The 16,275-nt window shown below is 37.9% G+C and overlaps 2 protein-coding genes across 2 annotated transcripts in view; both read left to right on the top strand.

The window, feature by feature from the left end:
• Nucleotides 1-450: 450 nt before the first annotated feature.
• LOC106528901 (proteasome 20S subunit alpha 2) lies at nt 451-4,000 on the top strand. The gene is made up of 8 exons (XM_014024185.1): nt 451-535; nt 977-1,053; nt 1,219-1,351; nt 1,941-2,063; nt 2,258-2,339; nt 2,463-2,536; nt 2,776-2,833; nt 3,109-4,000. The coding sequence occupies exons 1-8, from the start codon at nt 495-497 to the stop codon at nt 3,223-3,225; spliced, it is 705 nt and encodes a 234-aa protein (XP_013879639.1). The 5' UTR covers nt 451-494; the 3' UTR covers nt 3,226-4,000.
• Nucleotides 4,001-9,936: 5,936 nt separating this feature from the next.
• The window catches only part of atad2 (ATPase family AAA domain containing 2), an 18,193-nt gene continuing 11,854 nt past the window's right edge, over nt 9,937-16,275 (top strand). The window contains exons 1-5 of the mRNA XM_014024180.1: nt 9,937-10,054; nt 10,509-10,629; nt 14,174-14,275; nt 14,510-14,618; nt 15,702-15,817. Coding sequence (XP_013879634.1) covers nt 10,027-10,054; nt 10,509-10,629; nt 14,174-14,275; nt 14,510-14,618; nt 15,702-15,817 — 476 coding nt within the window. The 5' untranslated portion in view covers nt 9,937-10,026. The remainder of the gene's footprint in view (nt 10,055-10,508; nt 10,630-14,173; nt 14,276-14,509; nt 14,619-15,701; nt 15,818-16,275) is intronic.

Raw genomic sequence — 16,275 nt, 5'->3', positions numbered from 1 at the left:
TCTTTATACAGAGTGTCAAAAAATGCGTAACGTTTGTAAAAATATGTCCAGTTTCAGGAGTAAGAATGAAGCATGTGTGTTTAAAATAAATAATATCTTTATATTCCTATAAGAAATGTTTAACTTTAGTAAAAGGTGAATAAAACATGTAAATAGTACCTCTAAAACTGTATTAATTATAAAATATTTGTGTGGCACTGGCAGCAATTAAGCCCTAATAAACTTGTTTCTACGTGTTTTGTTACAATGCCATCTGTTTTATCTCTGATAGGATGAAGTAAAATAAAAAAAATCTAATAGTTTTATAAGTAGAACACACCTCTCTTAGGAGGTAAAGAAACGGTAAAATAAGACTGGAACTCATCAAAACTTATAAAAACCTCCCATTTGCGCATGTAGTTCTGACTAGTGTCCAGATGTTGGCGCTGTTTACGCAGCAGCGTCTTTAGACCTCTGCTCTGCGGCTCAAGCAGCAGCAGAAGAAGAAAATCAAGATGGCGGAGCGCGGCTACAGTTTCTCTCTCACCACATTTAGGTAAACTAAATGAAAATATTGTTCCAAACTGTAAAAGGCAGCCAAACTTGTGATGTTGAATCATTTCCACTCTTTAAAGATGTGATCTGAAACATCCTCGGCGTTAAATGTTTGACGCAGAGAGGCGTTTTCGGAGCGGCGGTAGTTGCTGCACTGTCATTGTCTGTGACTGTGTGAATCGGGTGTTCGCTAGGCTAACTCTCCAAATCAAACTTTCAGGATGCTCCATTAGAGTATGAAATATTTAAAAATATCGATGAGTATTTTTTTATTGCTAATCAAAAACTGAGCAGGTAGAGATGATACCGATATAAATGCTAACCTCCAGCTAGCATAACTGCGATGAGTCATTTGTTTCTGAGTTTACTTTCAGTTTCGTCTCGAACCAGACTTATTTCTCATTCTCGTGGTGAAATTGTTTTTTTTTTTTGTTTTTTTTAGCCCCTCAGGTAAACTGGTTCAGATCGAATATGCTTTGGCTGCTGTAGCTGCTGGAGCCCCTTCAGTGGGCATCAAAGGTAAGAATCATGGAAATCTGCTCTTTGCATGATAAACAAATGATTTATTCTGTCTTTTTAAATGTGCGTGTCACTTCTGGTTTATTACATTGCTTAAAATTATAAGGCTTTTAATCTAAAGCTGATTGAAATATTGATATTTAAGTTGAATGTTGTACATTTCAGCTTCTAATGGAGTTGTGCTGGCGACTGAGAAGAAACAGAAGTCAATTTTGTACGATGAGCAGAGTGTCCACAAAGTGGAGCCCATCACTAAACATATAGGCATGGTCTACAGTGGGATGGGACCTGACTACAGGTGGGTGGTCTCGTATGCAGTCTTTAAATATCAAAAAAATTAAATAACCAAATAAGTTTGTTAAAAGCCTGAGTTACCCAGACGATTCCTTTTTCTAAAAGGTTATAAATCTGAAATGGGCAAGTTCTGTTATTTTTAGACCACGAACTCATAAGGAGAAACCAATAGTTTTTAAATTCTAATCCATGTTATTTTATTTCTCCTATGGTTTTTTTTGCACAAACAAATAAAATATACACACATAAAACGATCGTTTAAAAGTTGAAATGAGAAAAAAATAATCCACGAGAGGTCTGGTATTCTGAGTCTGAAAAAATGTGAAATTTCATGTGCGATGTCTAGCTTACATTGCTTGTCCAGTTTAAATAATGACGGGACGTTTTGCATTAATTTGATTTTGTCTACAGGTCATGTTATGTGTTGCCAAACTCAGTTTTTTTTTTTTTTTTAGTTTGTATTTAGGACTCGGTCAGTAATTGTGTGAGATGAGAGTCTGTCATTTTGCATTTTCATTGTCCAGAAGGTCACCTGTTGGTTAGCTGACTCAAATAGACGTGCAGTTAAAGTAATGGGTTTGTCACCCTGACAGGGTTTTAGTGCGACGAGCCCGTAAGCTGGCGCAGCAGTACTACCTGGTGTACCAGGAGCCGATACCCACAGGCCAACTGGTCCAGAGGGTGGCCTCTGTAATGCAGGAGTACACACAGTCTGGGTGAGTTTACTCAGACACACACATGCATTTCCATCAGATTTACTGGTACGGTTAGAAAATACAGAGAGCAGCCAGACTTGTTCCACTCACTTGTTTTTGGTAACTCTAAGCTTCTGAAAATATTGCATTAAATCTGTCAGTTGATTGAATTATTATGTCAGGTTTTAATGTGTTTGTTTTTTCCCCCCCTATAGTGGTGTGCGTCCATTTGGTGTGTCATTGCTGATAGCAGGATGGGACGAGGATCACCCCTACTTGTTTCAGTCTGACCCCTCTGTATGTTGCTTTCATATCAGAAAGGCAGTAATAGTAATGTTTTTCTTAGAGAAACTAAAGTAACAAAAGAAGAGAAAATTCAGAAAGAGGCTAAATGTTTAATCTTGTGTTTCTGTCTGGCAGGGGGCATATTTTGCGTGGAAAGCCACAGCTATGGGAAAGAACTATGTCAATGGAAAAACATTCCTTGAGAAAAGGTACACATTTAAAAAAGGGGGGCCAGTTTTTGTGTTTTAAAAAATCATTTGTTTGAAATTGTTTCATGTGGATGTATAGAAGTTTTCTGGTTAACTATAGTCAACCTTGGCAATCAGAATTCAGATGTTAAATATATTTGTAGGAGTTCTTCAAATCGCAATAAACTTGTAGTTTTTTTTCAACCTAAATGACTTGAATTAAGCTTTTTAACTGATCTTGATTGTTTCTTACGCTATAGATACAACAATGACCTGGAGTTAGAGGATGCCATCCACACAGCCATCCTTACATTGAAGGTAGATTCTTGTTTTTTTTAAGCATCTCAATCGTCTGTGTTTGTATTGTCTTAACGTTTTTAAAGGGATCCACGATTAGTTGTAACGTTAGACTTTATTTGATAAACATCCATTAATGGCTCAGTCTGTGTTAAAATATATATTTTAAAAATTTACAAAACTGAACAGTTAATTTTACAGTTAAAATAAACATTTATCAAATAAAGTCTAACGTTACAACTAATAGTGGATCTCTTTAAACGGATTACTGACACTCTCTGGCTTTTGTGTTTCAGGAGAGTTTCGAGGGTCAGATGACAGAGGAGAACATCGAGGTGGGGATTTGCAACGAGGCTGGTTTTAAAAGACTCACCCCGGCTGAGGTGAAAGACTACCTGTCTGCCATCGCATGAACCCACCCTCCTCGATGGCCACTTTACAGGACAGAAACTCAGCGGCACAGTAGTCGAAAGTCACGTGGGACATTTTTGTAAACAAATTATTTAGATACAGTAGTTTGCCTTAACTACATTACAGTTGAAGTGTTTTTTATGCTCTACAAACACGGGTTTTCAGTTTGTCACCAAATGTCAGTGTATACCAGTTTGCCCAATGAAATTGTTGCCACTCATGAATACATTAATTAAACTGATTGTAGTTGTGATGTGACAGATGATTAAAAATGCTGATTGAATTTACTCCACATATACAATAGTAATTAAAAACAAGGCTATTTGCTACTGTGCTGAAAAATTCCAGCTCTGATGAGTAAAATCTCAAGTCTTTCATTGAATCCTCCTTTTTTATTGCTCATTATTGTTGTTAAGGCAGTTTGTGGGGTTTGGAGATGAAGTGCTGATTATCAATTTTTAGATTTTTATTTTATTTTTTACATAAAAGTGTGGCGTGTCACCTACTGTTGCACAAATAGCAAAACATTTGCATAATAGAAATCAGACTTCATTTACCAAAGAGCACTTATTGAAATCCTGTTAATCCTCAAAGAGTTTGAAGGTGAATAAACAAAAATAAGCAAGGATAGGAGAATCTAATGGACAGGCTTTAGATTTTCACTCAGGATCTGTTTCCTGTAACTGATCTATTCTTATTTTTCTGGTGAACAGTTCTTAAATTTGCAATTTATTTTCTGTTTTTTGTCACTTCAAATAAAATGTGGTGAGCTGTTGAGTCGTTGTTTTCAATGAATAACTTGTTTAGAAATAAATTTTAAAATTAGGCCAAAAAAAAAAAAAGAGGCGCGTACACTTCGGAGCAAAGCGCGCTCCTCTCTACCGGAACACCATATCGTATTATGTATCCCTCCGCTTGTTTATTTCTCAACAACAGCCGATTTTGACGAAGTAATGTCTATAACATAGACTACATGAAAGCGTCACATTGATAATGTGTTGAAAAGGAGATTATTTTCATGTTTTATTCAAACTGACATACTGGCAAAAGATCTATTTTCATCAGCGGATGGTGATAGCTCACCCCATAACCTCCTGTGACGTTTGTGGCGCCAGAAATCAAGGGCTTAGAAAGGAGGTAGAGCTACTTCTGATGGAGGTTTGAAATAATTTCCTTCACGCTGACTTGGCTGTAAAAGAAAGACTTGACGGAATTTCCCCTTCAACATTTTATGGTCGTAGAGTCAAAATGGTGGTCTTACGCAGCAGTGGCACCGTCGGCGTTGAGCCGGAGGCAACTACTCCGAAGAGGAGGACGATTGAATTGGATACAAGCTCCGAGTTTCTGTCGCTGGTTCCCGCTGTGTCGCAGAGAAAGTCCCCTCGGTCCACCCGGGGACACCGGTCCACACGGTCCCCGAATGATAGTTTCAGCAGCCCTGAAAACAACTCTGTGAATGTAAGGACATGTATGCAGACAGCTGGTAACCGAACTGGAGGACAGGTTTAGTGGAGAAGTTGTTATTGTTGAGTGCTACATTTAGCTAGCGTGCTAAAGCTCAAGGTTTATAGCTTCAGTTTTAACATTACTGTGGCTCTCTGATTCATACAGTTTTAAACAATTTGCACTTTTGGGCTGGTTTGCGTAAGCTACACGGGTGTAATTAGTTTCTTCATTTAAATGATATGATGATAAGCTAAAACAGACTGTTGATAAAGTATCTCAAGTTGTGTGATGCTTATTACAGTGACACATTCAGTAGTTTCTTTTTTCACTTAAAAATGTAATCAGTGTTAAACCCGTAGAACAACTTAATGAGTCTAAAGTACAAATAATTATTTTACTTTTTAAATTTTACTGCTCAATTTTCAAGAGGTTGTACTGTGTTTTTAGTTCACAAAGTTTATTTGCACATTTGTTGGGCTAAGAAAGTATTATTTTCAGAAACTTTTATCATAACAGTAGACACGCACATTAATACATTAAACAAAATGTCTGACATCAGTTGAAAGCCCATATTCTTAAGTTCACCATTATTAAGTGGAAGTCCATAAGATCCCAAAAGATGATTAGACTCTGCTTAATGTATTAAATGTCACTTATTCCAGCAGGTTATTTGAATTCCTATTAAATTGTATAATTGTTTAATTTGTGACTGGGACAGGGTGGATTCAGTCACTCTCTCAGGACCAGAGGACAAAGAGTTAAATCCATGGTTTCTTTTGCTGAAATAAGACGAAGGAGAAGCACCCCTGTGCATGAAGACAAAGCTGAAGGCTGCTGCACCAGGTAATAAAGGACCTCGAGCTTCACCTGTTGTCATACATCAGCTCTGAAGAGCCAGGAGTGGAGTTTCTCTACAGTTTCTAGTTCATACACTTCACAGCCAGAGCTTTTCTGTATAAGCTAATCTTTACTACTAGAGATAATCGGAAGTATGGTAGTTTACATGAAGACCACCAATGATGGTAGTCCTTTTGGAAAACTGTAGTTTCGAAGCATGCAAAATTACAAAAAAATAAATTAATTAAATATACAAATATCCTTATGGTACGAATGACAAATAAACAGCACCAAAAGTAGGGAAATGCATGTTTAGTAGATTATTTTTTTGTTGTTTACTTCTTGGCAGTAAATCTTAAACCTTTGAAAAGCCTATTAATTCCTCCGTTAAATGGTACCACATTTGTAAGGAACATGCATTTGTGGGATCAGCAGTAGAGCTGAGTATGTAGGTTGCACACATGAAAAACATTGTCAAATGTTCTCTAACAAACAGCTTATTTTATTGTTGCTATTGACACTTGATTTGAGCTTCTGGTGCCCCCATGTGCTGCCAATCAGATTATAAGATTTGTTGCCAAGAAGCATTGTTGCAACAAAGAAATAATCTACCAAACACAAATTACCTTGTGTTTTGTGCTAAAGATACTCATATTTGTGTTTTGTCTCCAGGAAATCTTCCAGGCTGCAGAGGGAGGCAAAAGCATCCACTGACAAGCAGCAAGGAGGTATAGAACATAACGGCACAGAAACTCACAGCATAATGAGCTTTATTCTGTGTATTTGGAGGATCTGTGCCAGAGATGTAAAACTGATATTTCTTTGACAATTAGGTTGCTAGCTTTCACTGCAGCATCACTAACCTCTCAGCTCCAAGTGAAAACATTTGTTTCATCAGATTCACCAGCAATTAGTTTATCTTCTCGTGTTTCAGTTGCTGAGTCTCATAGTGGTGCTGAATATTATATTCCTTGAAGACTGAAACTTGCTTCATACAAACTAAGCACACAGGTTTACCGTTCACTTCTGTAAATAAATAGGAACTTGTCCATGTTTCTTGGAAAACTTGTCGCTGTGTCCACTTTTCACCTTTTTGACAACATTTTTGATGATGAGGATGCCACAGGGAAAATCTGTTTACATCACAAGGCAACAAATAGAAGAGGATGGTGCGATGCTGCCACCTTCTGGTTTGTTCTAAGGGTGTATTCACACCTGACACATTTTGGTCTGCTTTAAATGGACCAGAGTTCGTTCCCGCTGTTAGTCCGAACCTTTTATGCAGGTGTGAATACAAAAATGTGAACCCTGTTGTGGACCAAACAACTGGAATGAAACCTAAACGAACTCTGGTGCGGGTTGCTTCTGGTGGAAATACAGACCGGCCCCAAACCGAGCCAACTACAGGAAACATGCTCCTTTTTGGACTTTACGAGCCAAGAAATGTGGTAAAATTTAGCTGTTCAGTTTTGCTAACGGTACCACTGTTCTACAAACAATGGTCCATTGTGAGTCAGGGCATGCTGAGCATCTCGTCTCCTTTGGGTTGTGGTACACATTTGCCAACGCCGTCCCAAAATTAGAAGTATATTATTGTGAAACTGCAGTTAAATGAGCTGCTCTTGAAATTCTAAATGGTATTGCAGTTTTAATGACAACACCATCTTTCTCTCCAGGTCTGTCCTCTGTCTTGCCTCCATCGTTTCTGTCCAGTGGGAGCAATGATTGTAACCCGCGTGTAGGGATGTGTACCGAATTCGATACTTTTTTATGCACAGACCGAATTCTGTCGGTACAACCGAGAACCTATTTCACATAACACCAAACGGTACCATGTTTCGGTACCTAAACACATCATTACGATCGGTTTGGTGTAAAGGGCTCGACACACGGGGAGCGACAAACTACAGCYAWTAACAGCTGTCATCGCAGCCAGGGTGAAACCCGACACACGGGATGCGATAGCGATCGCAGCGTTGCGAATCGCGCTCTCAGGTCGCTTGTCTTCACGAAATTTGATTGGTTCTTGACTGAAGGTGGGTGTGCATTACGGACGTGTAAACTAAACAAATATTGCGATGCTAATGATATTGAAAAACAAACACACATCAAGATACAGTTTTATGAGGAAAAACTTACCATAAACTTCACCCTGGTGCCAATAAATTCCCACAAACTTTTTAGTAATCCCTTGGTGAAAGTGTTAGCTAACGGCAGTGTGTAGCATACTCTCCTCTCATTGGTCAGTCAATGAAACCCTCGCTGATTGGTTGTACGCTAAGCGACAGCGACAAAAGTTGAACATTTTTCAACTTTCATATGTCGCGTCGCAAGCTCACGTGTGCACATGTACATGTACGAGCGCAAAATTTCACATGCACTATTTTCGCTGGTCGCTTAGCTGGAGGAGGGCAAGCGATTGTCGCCTCACCACACAGGCTCCATAGGAAATGAATGGAGAGCGAGCAACGTCGCCTCCCGTGTGTCGAGCCCTTAAGAGTGGTGAGTTTTCCATGTTTGTCCTGAACGCAGGGCGTAATGACGTCAGCAGCTGCTGGTTCAGTAAACAGAGCTCAGTCTGAACGTAGCTTGAAAGCCTTGCAGCTCCTGGAGTAAAACTTGCCAAACAGACCACCTCTGAATTATCTGGTGGATAAATTATTTGTGAGCACGACGTTCGCTTGCTCAAAGTAAATAAAGTACCGCCACTTTCTTTATATCATTTGCCATTAAACAGAGACCGGCAGAGGAAAACAACAGAGGTGCTTCCTGAAAGTCCGAACACGTCTGACCTGAAAGAGCACAAGCAGCTAACTTGAAGTGTTGGACGTGTTTTGGATGCTCAAAACGTACCTTGAATACCTTTTTATTTATTTTAACTCCATCCTCTTTTGCTTATGTGATTTAAACTTATTTGCCTGACATGGACCTCCATCACACAATTTTTCTAACAAGGAAATAACATCAATAGAAACACGAGGAGCTGGATTTTAATTAATGTGTACAATAAGACAAAACAGTCTTGTTGTTTTCAACAGTTTTCACTTTAAAGAAATAAGTTACACAAGTGATGTTACAATACAAGTTGGATGTTGTCTTGATATTTGTTAATTTTATATATTGAGAAATATGTTAAATAAAAAATAAATAAAAGTTTATTATTGAAAAAACAACACACACACAAAGTACCGAAAATTGGTACCGGATATTGGTACCGAATCGATTCAAACGTCAAAGGTACCCATCCCTACCTGCGTGGCTTTGTTTGTAAATTATAGTCCGCCTGCAAAGAAACACAATGTGAAAAAAAAAAAAGGAGTCCTCTTTTGGTCCAGACCAAACAAGTGGACCAAAGGACTTTCCTGGTCAGTGTCATTAACATACAGTGCGCCCCTAGTGGACAAATTAGAAATAGGTGTTTTATTGAAAACTTCCAGCTCATGACTTTTATGTACATTGAAATTTATCCAGTGGGACAAACTTGGTAACAAATGACACCTCCGGTCTTTGCTGTATGTATCCCCTCCCCTCAGATGTTCCAGATGAAGTGGAAGGGTCATCCACTCCCAAAAGAAGTCACTTTAACCTACAGAGTCGAGAAGTGGAGGAGGAGGAGAAAGATGGCTCAGTACGACGAAGCTCCCGAATCACCAGATACAAATTACACTCCCGTAATCAGTCCGTTCTCTACGATCGTCTTATCACCAAGTGAGTCGAATAATGTGCATTCCATTTATTTAAACTCTTTCCACCACTGCTTCATATGAAGATGTTTGTAACAATGTAGTCGTTTATGTTTTCTGTGTTGCTAATGTGGAGATTAACCATAAAAGATCTTCTAAGTTCTTAATTTCACTGTTTTGTCAGCACTGCTGAAGCTGTTCTCCAAAAGATGGACGATATGAAGAAAATGAGACGTCGGCTGAAGAGCAGAGACCGAGATGCTGAAGAAGAGGTAATAATAAACACCAAACCTGATGCTCTGTGAGACGCAGCTCCTTGTTGTTTGGATCATTTGTGTTAACTCTTAAAGAGGATAATTTTGCTGTTTGTTCTTGGCAGCTGGATGTGTTCAAAGACAGAATAAGGATGTCTCTGAGAACAAATGCTGAGAGTAAAAATACTGAGCAAAAGAGCGCAGGTGAGTCTGATTTAGTATCTGTTTTATGTACACAACCTTTTGCACAAGTCTGTTGTTTCAGTTTGTAAAACCGATTCACAGCACTCACTACTCAACAAGTTAATTTCAGTAATACTATTTATTAAGTGATGATTATTTAAATATTTTATATAAAGGGTTATACTTAACTTTATGAGTTTCTTATATGAGCACATTCTGTTGTACTGACCTTATTAACAAGCTTTTTCATAATTCAGAGGAGGAGGAGGAAGATGGTGATGATGAGGAAGAGGAGGAGGAGGAGGAAGAAGAAGATGGAGAGGAGGAAGATGAAGATGGTGAGGATGAGGATGAGGAAGAAGAGAACCAACAACGATACGACTTCCGACAGAGGAAGGCTATGGTTCGCTACCAGGCCCCACAAGAAGGTACCGTTTCTGTACCGATCAGTGAAGTTTCACTTTTCTGACTGAACATTTTGTATTAATGAAGATAAAACAGTTGTTCAGATCTACGAATCAGTTCAATAACTTTCTTGTTAGATTAATGATTCAGTCAGTTATTTATCTGTTTAAATCAGTGGATCAGTCCAGTCATCATCTGTTCTGATCCCTGAATAAATTCAGTTATTGAGTTTCTTGTTTAGATCAATTAATCAGTTCAGTTTTCTGATTTATGTTTATGAATCAGTTTAATTATTGATGACTAATGTTAGATTCAGCACAAAGAGAAGGGGCTCTTATTTTTAATCCAAATACACAAGCTCTTTGAAAAGACCTGAAAATAATGACAAAAATATTTTTAAAGTTTTAATTTCTAGCCAGTCATGAAAACGTTTCTCTTGTATAGTTTAATATATTTAATATTTGTTGCTCTTTTCAGAACACAGAGAGACGAGGAAACGCACCATGTACTTTAAGGAGGACTCGCCTCCCACCAGACGCAGGTTCAGATTCAGCTCCACAGCTCCCAGGAGCCCCTACAGTAGGAGGAGAACCAGCAGGTTGGCATTACAGAATATATTCATCAAAAACAGAAAATGACATTTGGATGATTAATTTGATTTCTTAGCAGTCTTGGAGAGGTTATGGATATATTCAACAAAATTGTATATGTTGTATCGATTGGTAAAAATGTTCAAACAAAACAAAATCAGTTCTTCTAGTCTTATGGCTGAGCTAGCGCTGCAACTAATGATTATTTTAATAATTAAATAATCGGTTGATTTTTTTTTTTATATATATAAATTCATGCATCAGAGAAAAAAAGAAACATTTTTAATTTTATCCTTCTCATTCCAAAATAGAACACTTGGACTAACAACAAATCTCACAAAAAACAAGTTGCTGTTAGAGTATTCTGTTACTATAATATTAAATATTAATTTTATCATTTGTCAAGTAGCTTCAGTAAAAATAAATGTACACAAAAAATATATGCAAATGTGTGCTAGATCCCGAAAGTCTCTAAATATTTTTTCTTCATGAGCTTTGTAAAACGTGTCCTTTGAGGAAGGAGTGTACCCTGGATTAAAAGTGTGAACTATTGTAGTAAAACCTTTCAGTCAAGACAGCTGCTTGCTGTGGGGTCCATGATGACTTTATCATGCAGCCTGTCATTGTTAGACAGTGTAGTATGAGCATATATAATAGAATAATTTACAATCTCAATAAATGCCTTGTTTTATTTTCAGTATTAGGTTAAGGCAAGTTAGTAGCCCAACGTAATTAAACACATACACATTGATCTTTGCAGTGTCTTCACTCAGACATCGTCAGCAATTTAAAACTTAAAGTTTAATCATTAAATTATTTTTGTATGCAAGTTAAATTTGTTAAGACATGCATTTAAACAGCAGCTTTAAATGTAATTAGCTTAAGCTACTTAAACTGAATAAAAAGTAACATACTCTACCACTGTCAATAATAGGGCTGTGTATTGGCAAGAATTTGGCGATACGATACATATCATAACAGAGGGGTCACGATACGATATATCCAGATATATTGCGATACTGTAAGCAAGGCGATATATTGRGATATATTGCGATTTTTTTTGTRCAAAAATTCTATTAAATAAAAACCTTACTGAAAAAAAAAAAGAAAAGAAAAGCTAATGTTTACTTACAATGCCAATGCCACCCTTACTCTCTGGCGCTCAAGAGGTAGAGGAGCCAAATGGCTGGCTCACTGCTGCCAACTAGTGGTCAGAGGCTGAACTACAACATAAAAATGAACGGTTGGCAAGAAGGTTGACATTTTAAACCTTCATTAAAAATCGATACAGGGCTTTAGAATATCGATACAGTATCGGGAAATGAAATATCGCGATATTTCAGTGTATCAATATTTTCTTACACACCTAGTCAATAACCAGCTAACAATCAAACACCAGCAGGGTCAAGTAAACGGCTCTGCAACATGGCGAGGGCCACATAAATCGCTCGACACAACAAATCCATAATGAAATTTGTTGCCAACCCTTTTACTAATAATTTTTATGGATTTTATTGGTTCGTTGTTGCAGCTCTAGCCTGCACACAAACACTTTTGTTTATTCTGAGGGGCATTAGTTTAGTCTTTAACAGCTTTTTAACTGCTCCATTTTCAATACTAGTCAAACTGATTTCAGTTCACAGTAAAATGACATTTGAAATGTACCACTTGTGCTTTCATTCAAAACCATCCCAAAGTTCCTATTTATTCTTTCTTTTCTGATTGTTTTGCTTCCACCATCAGGAGTTTTTCTGAGAGGTAAGACCCTCACTGTCTTTTTTTTTTCTGTATTCCTGCTTTATTCTTTCTTTGTCTTCTGGTGCTGCCTGTTTTTGATATTGTGGCAAAATTTTCGTGCTTTGGTATTATTACTTGCTTTGTTGTAAGAGGGTTTGTAGTTATCTACTGGTTTTCCTATTTACTATGAAGTGATGTGTACATTTCCTGAGCTGTAATGTTGTGAAGAACATTATGTAATATCTGGAGGGAAAACTTGCTTTACACATCTCCTTTTCTTCTTTACTCTGTCACAATCACTGTCCATCACCTGTGCTATGAATACTCTAAAAAGTCCTTGGTTTCTATTCTGATCAAACTTCTTAACAAACACACAATGCACTAAGGATCCCTGTCTGCCTAAAGCTCTAAACGGGTTCTATGCCCGCTTTGAGGGTCCTAACACCCCATCAGCCCCAGACTCTCCCCATCACATGGAGAAGAGCCCCTCAGCTTATCCCCAGCTGAAATAAGGAGGATTAACTCCCAAGGGATTGCACTGATCAGCTCTATGAAATCCTGGCAGACATTTTGAATTCCTTCTTCATTCAGGCAGCTGTCCCCATCTGCATGAAAACAGCCATCATCCTTCTCCCCAAGTGTGCTGCAGTGGCAGGTCTGAATGACTATCGATCAGTAACCCTTACACTGAGTCACATAATGCTTTGAGAAGCTGATTCTAGCCCTCAATAAAATCACCATCTACGTCACTGGGAACCCACACCAGTATACATACTGTAAGAACCGATCCACTGAGGACACCATATCCTCTGTGGTCTACACAACTCTCACCCACCTAGAGCAGAAGGATTCCTACGTCTGTATACTCTGTGAACCATCAGCTTTTAACACAATGAACCTCCAGACCCTAGTTAACAAACTGCAGACACATGGATTAAGCTCTTCTCTCTGCAACTGGGTCCTGGACTTCCTGACCAACAGGCCGCTGTCATTGAAGATCCACGTCATCTCCTCATTAATCACTGGCTCACCACAGGGCTGTGTGCTGAGTCCACTTCTGTTTACGCTGCTCACGTATGACTGCTCACCCAACCACCCAGACTGTCACGTTGTAAAGTTTGCGGACGACACGGCAGTGGTTGGATGCTTTACGGATGATAAGACCAGCTACAGGCAGGAGGTGGAACACCTGGAGGGTTGGTGCCAAAAAAACAAGTTTATAAACACAAGGAAGACATAGGAGATGATTGTGGACTTCATGAAGGGCAGCAATTCCCATCCACCCCTCCACATCTGAAGTAGTATTGAGCTACAGGTGTCTGAGTATGCAACTGAGCAATGACCTCACCTGGAAAAATAACAATCTAGTTATAAAAATGATCCGTATACCAGTTTATCCTGAACACATTCAGAACAGTACATCTCACCTGCCAGTAAACCGTTTCATGGGAGACACATTTGTTTACGTTTACCTTCATACATATTGCTCTGAGGTTTAACCAAGACCATGGGTACTGAGTTTCATTTTCTCTACATGTAAGCATGTGAAGTAAATGACAACAAAGTATCCTTGATCCTGAAAATAAATACAAATAAACTGAACCTGTTTTTAACCTTTGATGGGGTTTGGAGTTGCTCATATTGTAGGTCTAATCAACATTTCCTTACTAAATGTTTCGTAACAGTGATGTCTGTGTTTTTATTGGTTGAGTAAAAACAATTTTTGTTTTTTCTCTTATCAGTATTTTTTGTCTGTTGCACAGAATGAGATACCAGCTGCGTTGTTTTAAACATTTTGCCATCGTCTATTCTCAGGAGGAGACATGCCATCCACAGTAGTGACTCCACATCTTCCTCAGATGACGAGGAAAATTTTCAAAGACGCAGGAGTAAGAACAGGAGCAGGTCTGTCAACAGGTGAGAGCATCACAAACAGGTATCTGACTGAAGAAATCCAGATGTTGTAAGTAATCTTTAGTTTTTGCTGTGAAAATGCAACGCAGAGAGCTGACAAATGGTTTATAAAAATCCTGATTACATGTTAGAAGTTATCCTGTGATTTGACATTCAGGTCCCGCAACAGTGTGAGAACAGCAAGTCTTTGATTACTGAATAAAGAAGGATTTATTTTTTCACATTTTTCTCTTGAAGATGTCTTCCCATGAATTTATTGAAAGACGACCTTCTGGGGATCCACAAGGACAGGATGAAAATTGGAGCCAGCCTGGCTGATGTGGACCCTATGCACATAGACAAAACTGTACGTTTAACTCATGAGGAGAAAAACTAATAGATCTAAGAAAATTAAGTAGGTATTTTCAGTTAAAAAGTTAGGTTAAATTAACCATAATGTTAAAGGGATCTCAGACTACTTGCACATGTTGGCATTAATACAGTATTTTGTATGTGTCCATTTAACTACAAGTTGTTTTTGACACATGAAAAGTCCAAATTTTCAGATTACTTAAATAATTGTCCATGTATGTTATATTTTCAACACAAGCACGTTACCATTTTCTTACTGATGCAATGTATTTTGGGGATGATGATAGTGAGAGCCCAAAGTTATACTATTAGACTATTAGTTTCTGCACATGTGGGTTGAAATGATTAAATGTGACATGATGTTTACTAAAGTAGCTCTTAAGCTATCACCAAATATATATATCACATTAGCTGCCAAGCTAATATTCTTAAATAAAATATTACCGGTAGCTCAGGAACTAATGCTAAAGCTGAGGTAAACCTTCCCGAGCAAGCTCTGTTGTTCTCTGTAGCAGATTTAAATCTGCATTTTCAGTTGCAGGCGGAGTCATTTCTGTATTCTTCTGTCTGTCAATGCACTTCAGTTTCATTTAAAATGGCTGATTGTCAGATATTGAACAAAATTAATGTTCAAGCTGGATAGAGTTTGCTCCGCAGCACTAAGTGAGCATCATTTACCCATTATTCTTTGCGGCGTAAATAACAGCAAAGTGTGTGTGACAATATTTTAAGAAGTCTCAGTTTTATAGTTGAAGTCAATTAATTTATGTCTAATGTTACAACTAGCTGGAGTTCCCTTTACATTTAAAAATAAATGAGTCATTACTTGTGGTGAAGTTAACTCAAAGGCAACAAATTACTTCTTTAATTTCATCAAAACAGTTCTTTGTAACTTTGTAGGACGACCATATTCTGAATGACTGTAAACTTTCACCTTTACTTGAGTTTTTGTGTAAAGCATCAACAGTGGATGTAAAGGCTTTATTCAGCACGTTTTATAAATATTGCAAAAGAAAAGGGTTTTTTTAATCACAGATGGATAAGAAAATTTGTCTTGTTTTGTATAAACCTGATGCAGGTTCGCTTTGACAGCATCGGAGGCCTGAGCAAACAAATTTCAGCACTAAAAGAGATGGTGGTGTTTCCTCTGCTTTACCCAGAAGTCTTTGAGCGGTTCAAGATCCAACCACCCAGGTAAATGATGTGTTTTTATGTCAAATGGGACGTGGTCGGGATCCTTTTTATAGATAAACTTATCACTAACTGGAACCAGAAAAATGGAGCCTCATTTTTCACCACTTTAATTATTTTTGAATATTTTTAATGAAGATAGAAAAAAAAGCTTAAATTTTCAGTTCATCTCTGCACAATCAAGCGCAATTTTTAACTAATTTTGATGTGTCTGATTTTTAATTGTTGATATCTAAATGCTCAAGGGTTGTGGACTGTCACCCTCCTGAATCTTGAAAAGCCACAGCAAGAACAGGAAGAATTTTTTTCTTTCATCAATAAAAGAAGGCTGCTGCAGACACTTGAGTAGGTGTCAGATATGCTGTCTACTAGGGCTGGGCAATATGGATAAAAAAAAAAATCTAAATTTTTTTTTTCATTTGCCGATCTCAATAATCTGACGATATTTTTCTTTCTTAAAG

Source organism: Austrofundulus limnaeus, unplaced genomic scaffold, assembly GCF_001266775.1.
Source record: "Austrofundulus limnaeus strain Quisiro unplaced genomic scaffold, Austrofundulus_limnaeus-1.0 Scaffold411, whole genome shotgun sequence".
Lineage (NCBI taxonomy): Eukaryota > Metazoa > Chordata > Actinopteri > Cyprinodontiformes > Rivulidae > Austrofundulus > Austrofundulus limnaeus.
This window is presented reverse-complemented; position numbering and strand designations above follow the sequence as displayed.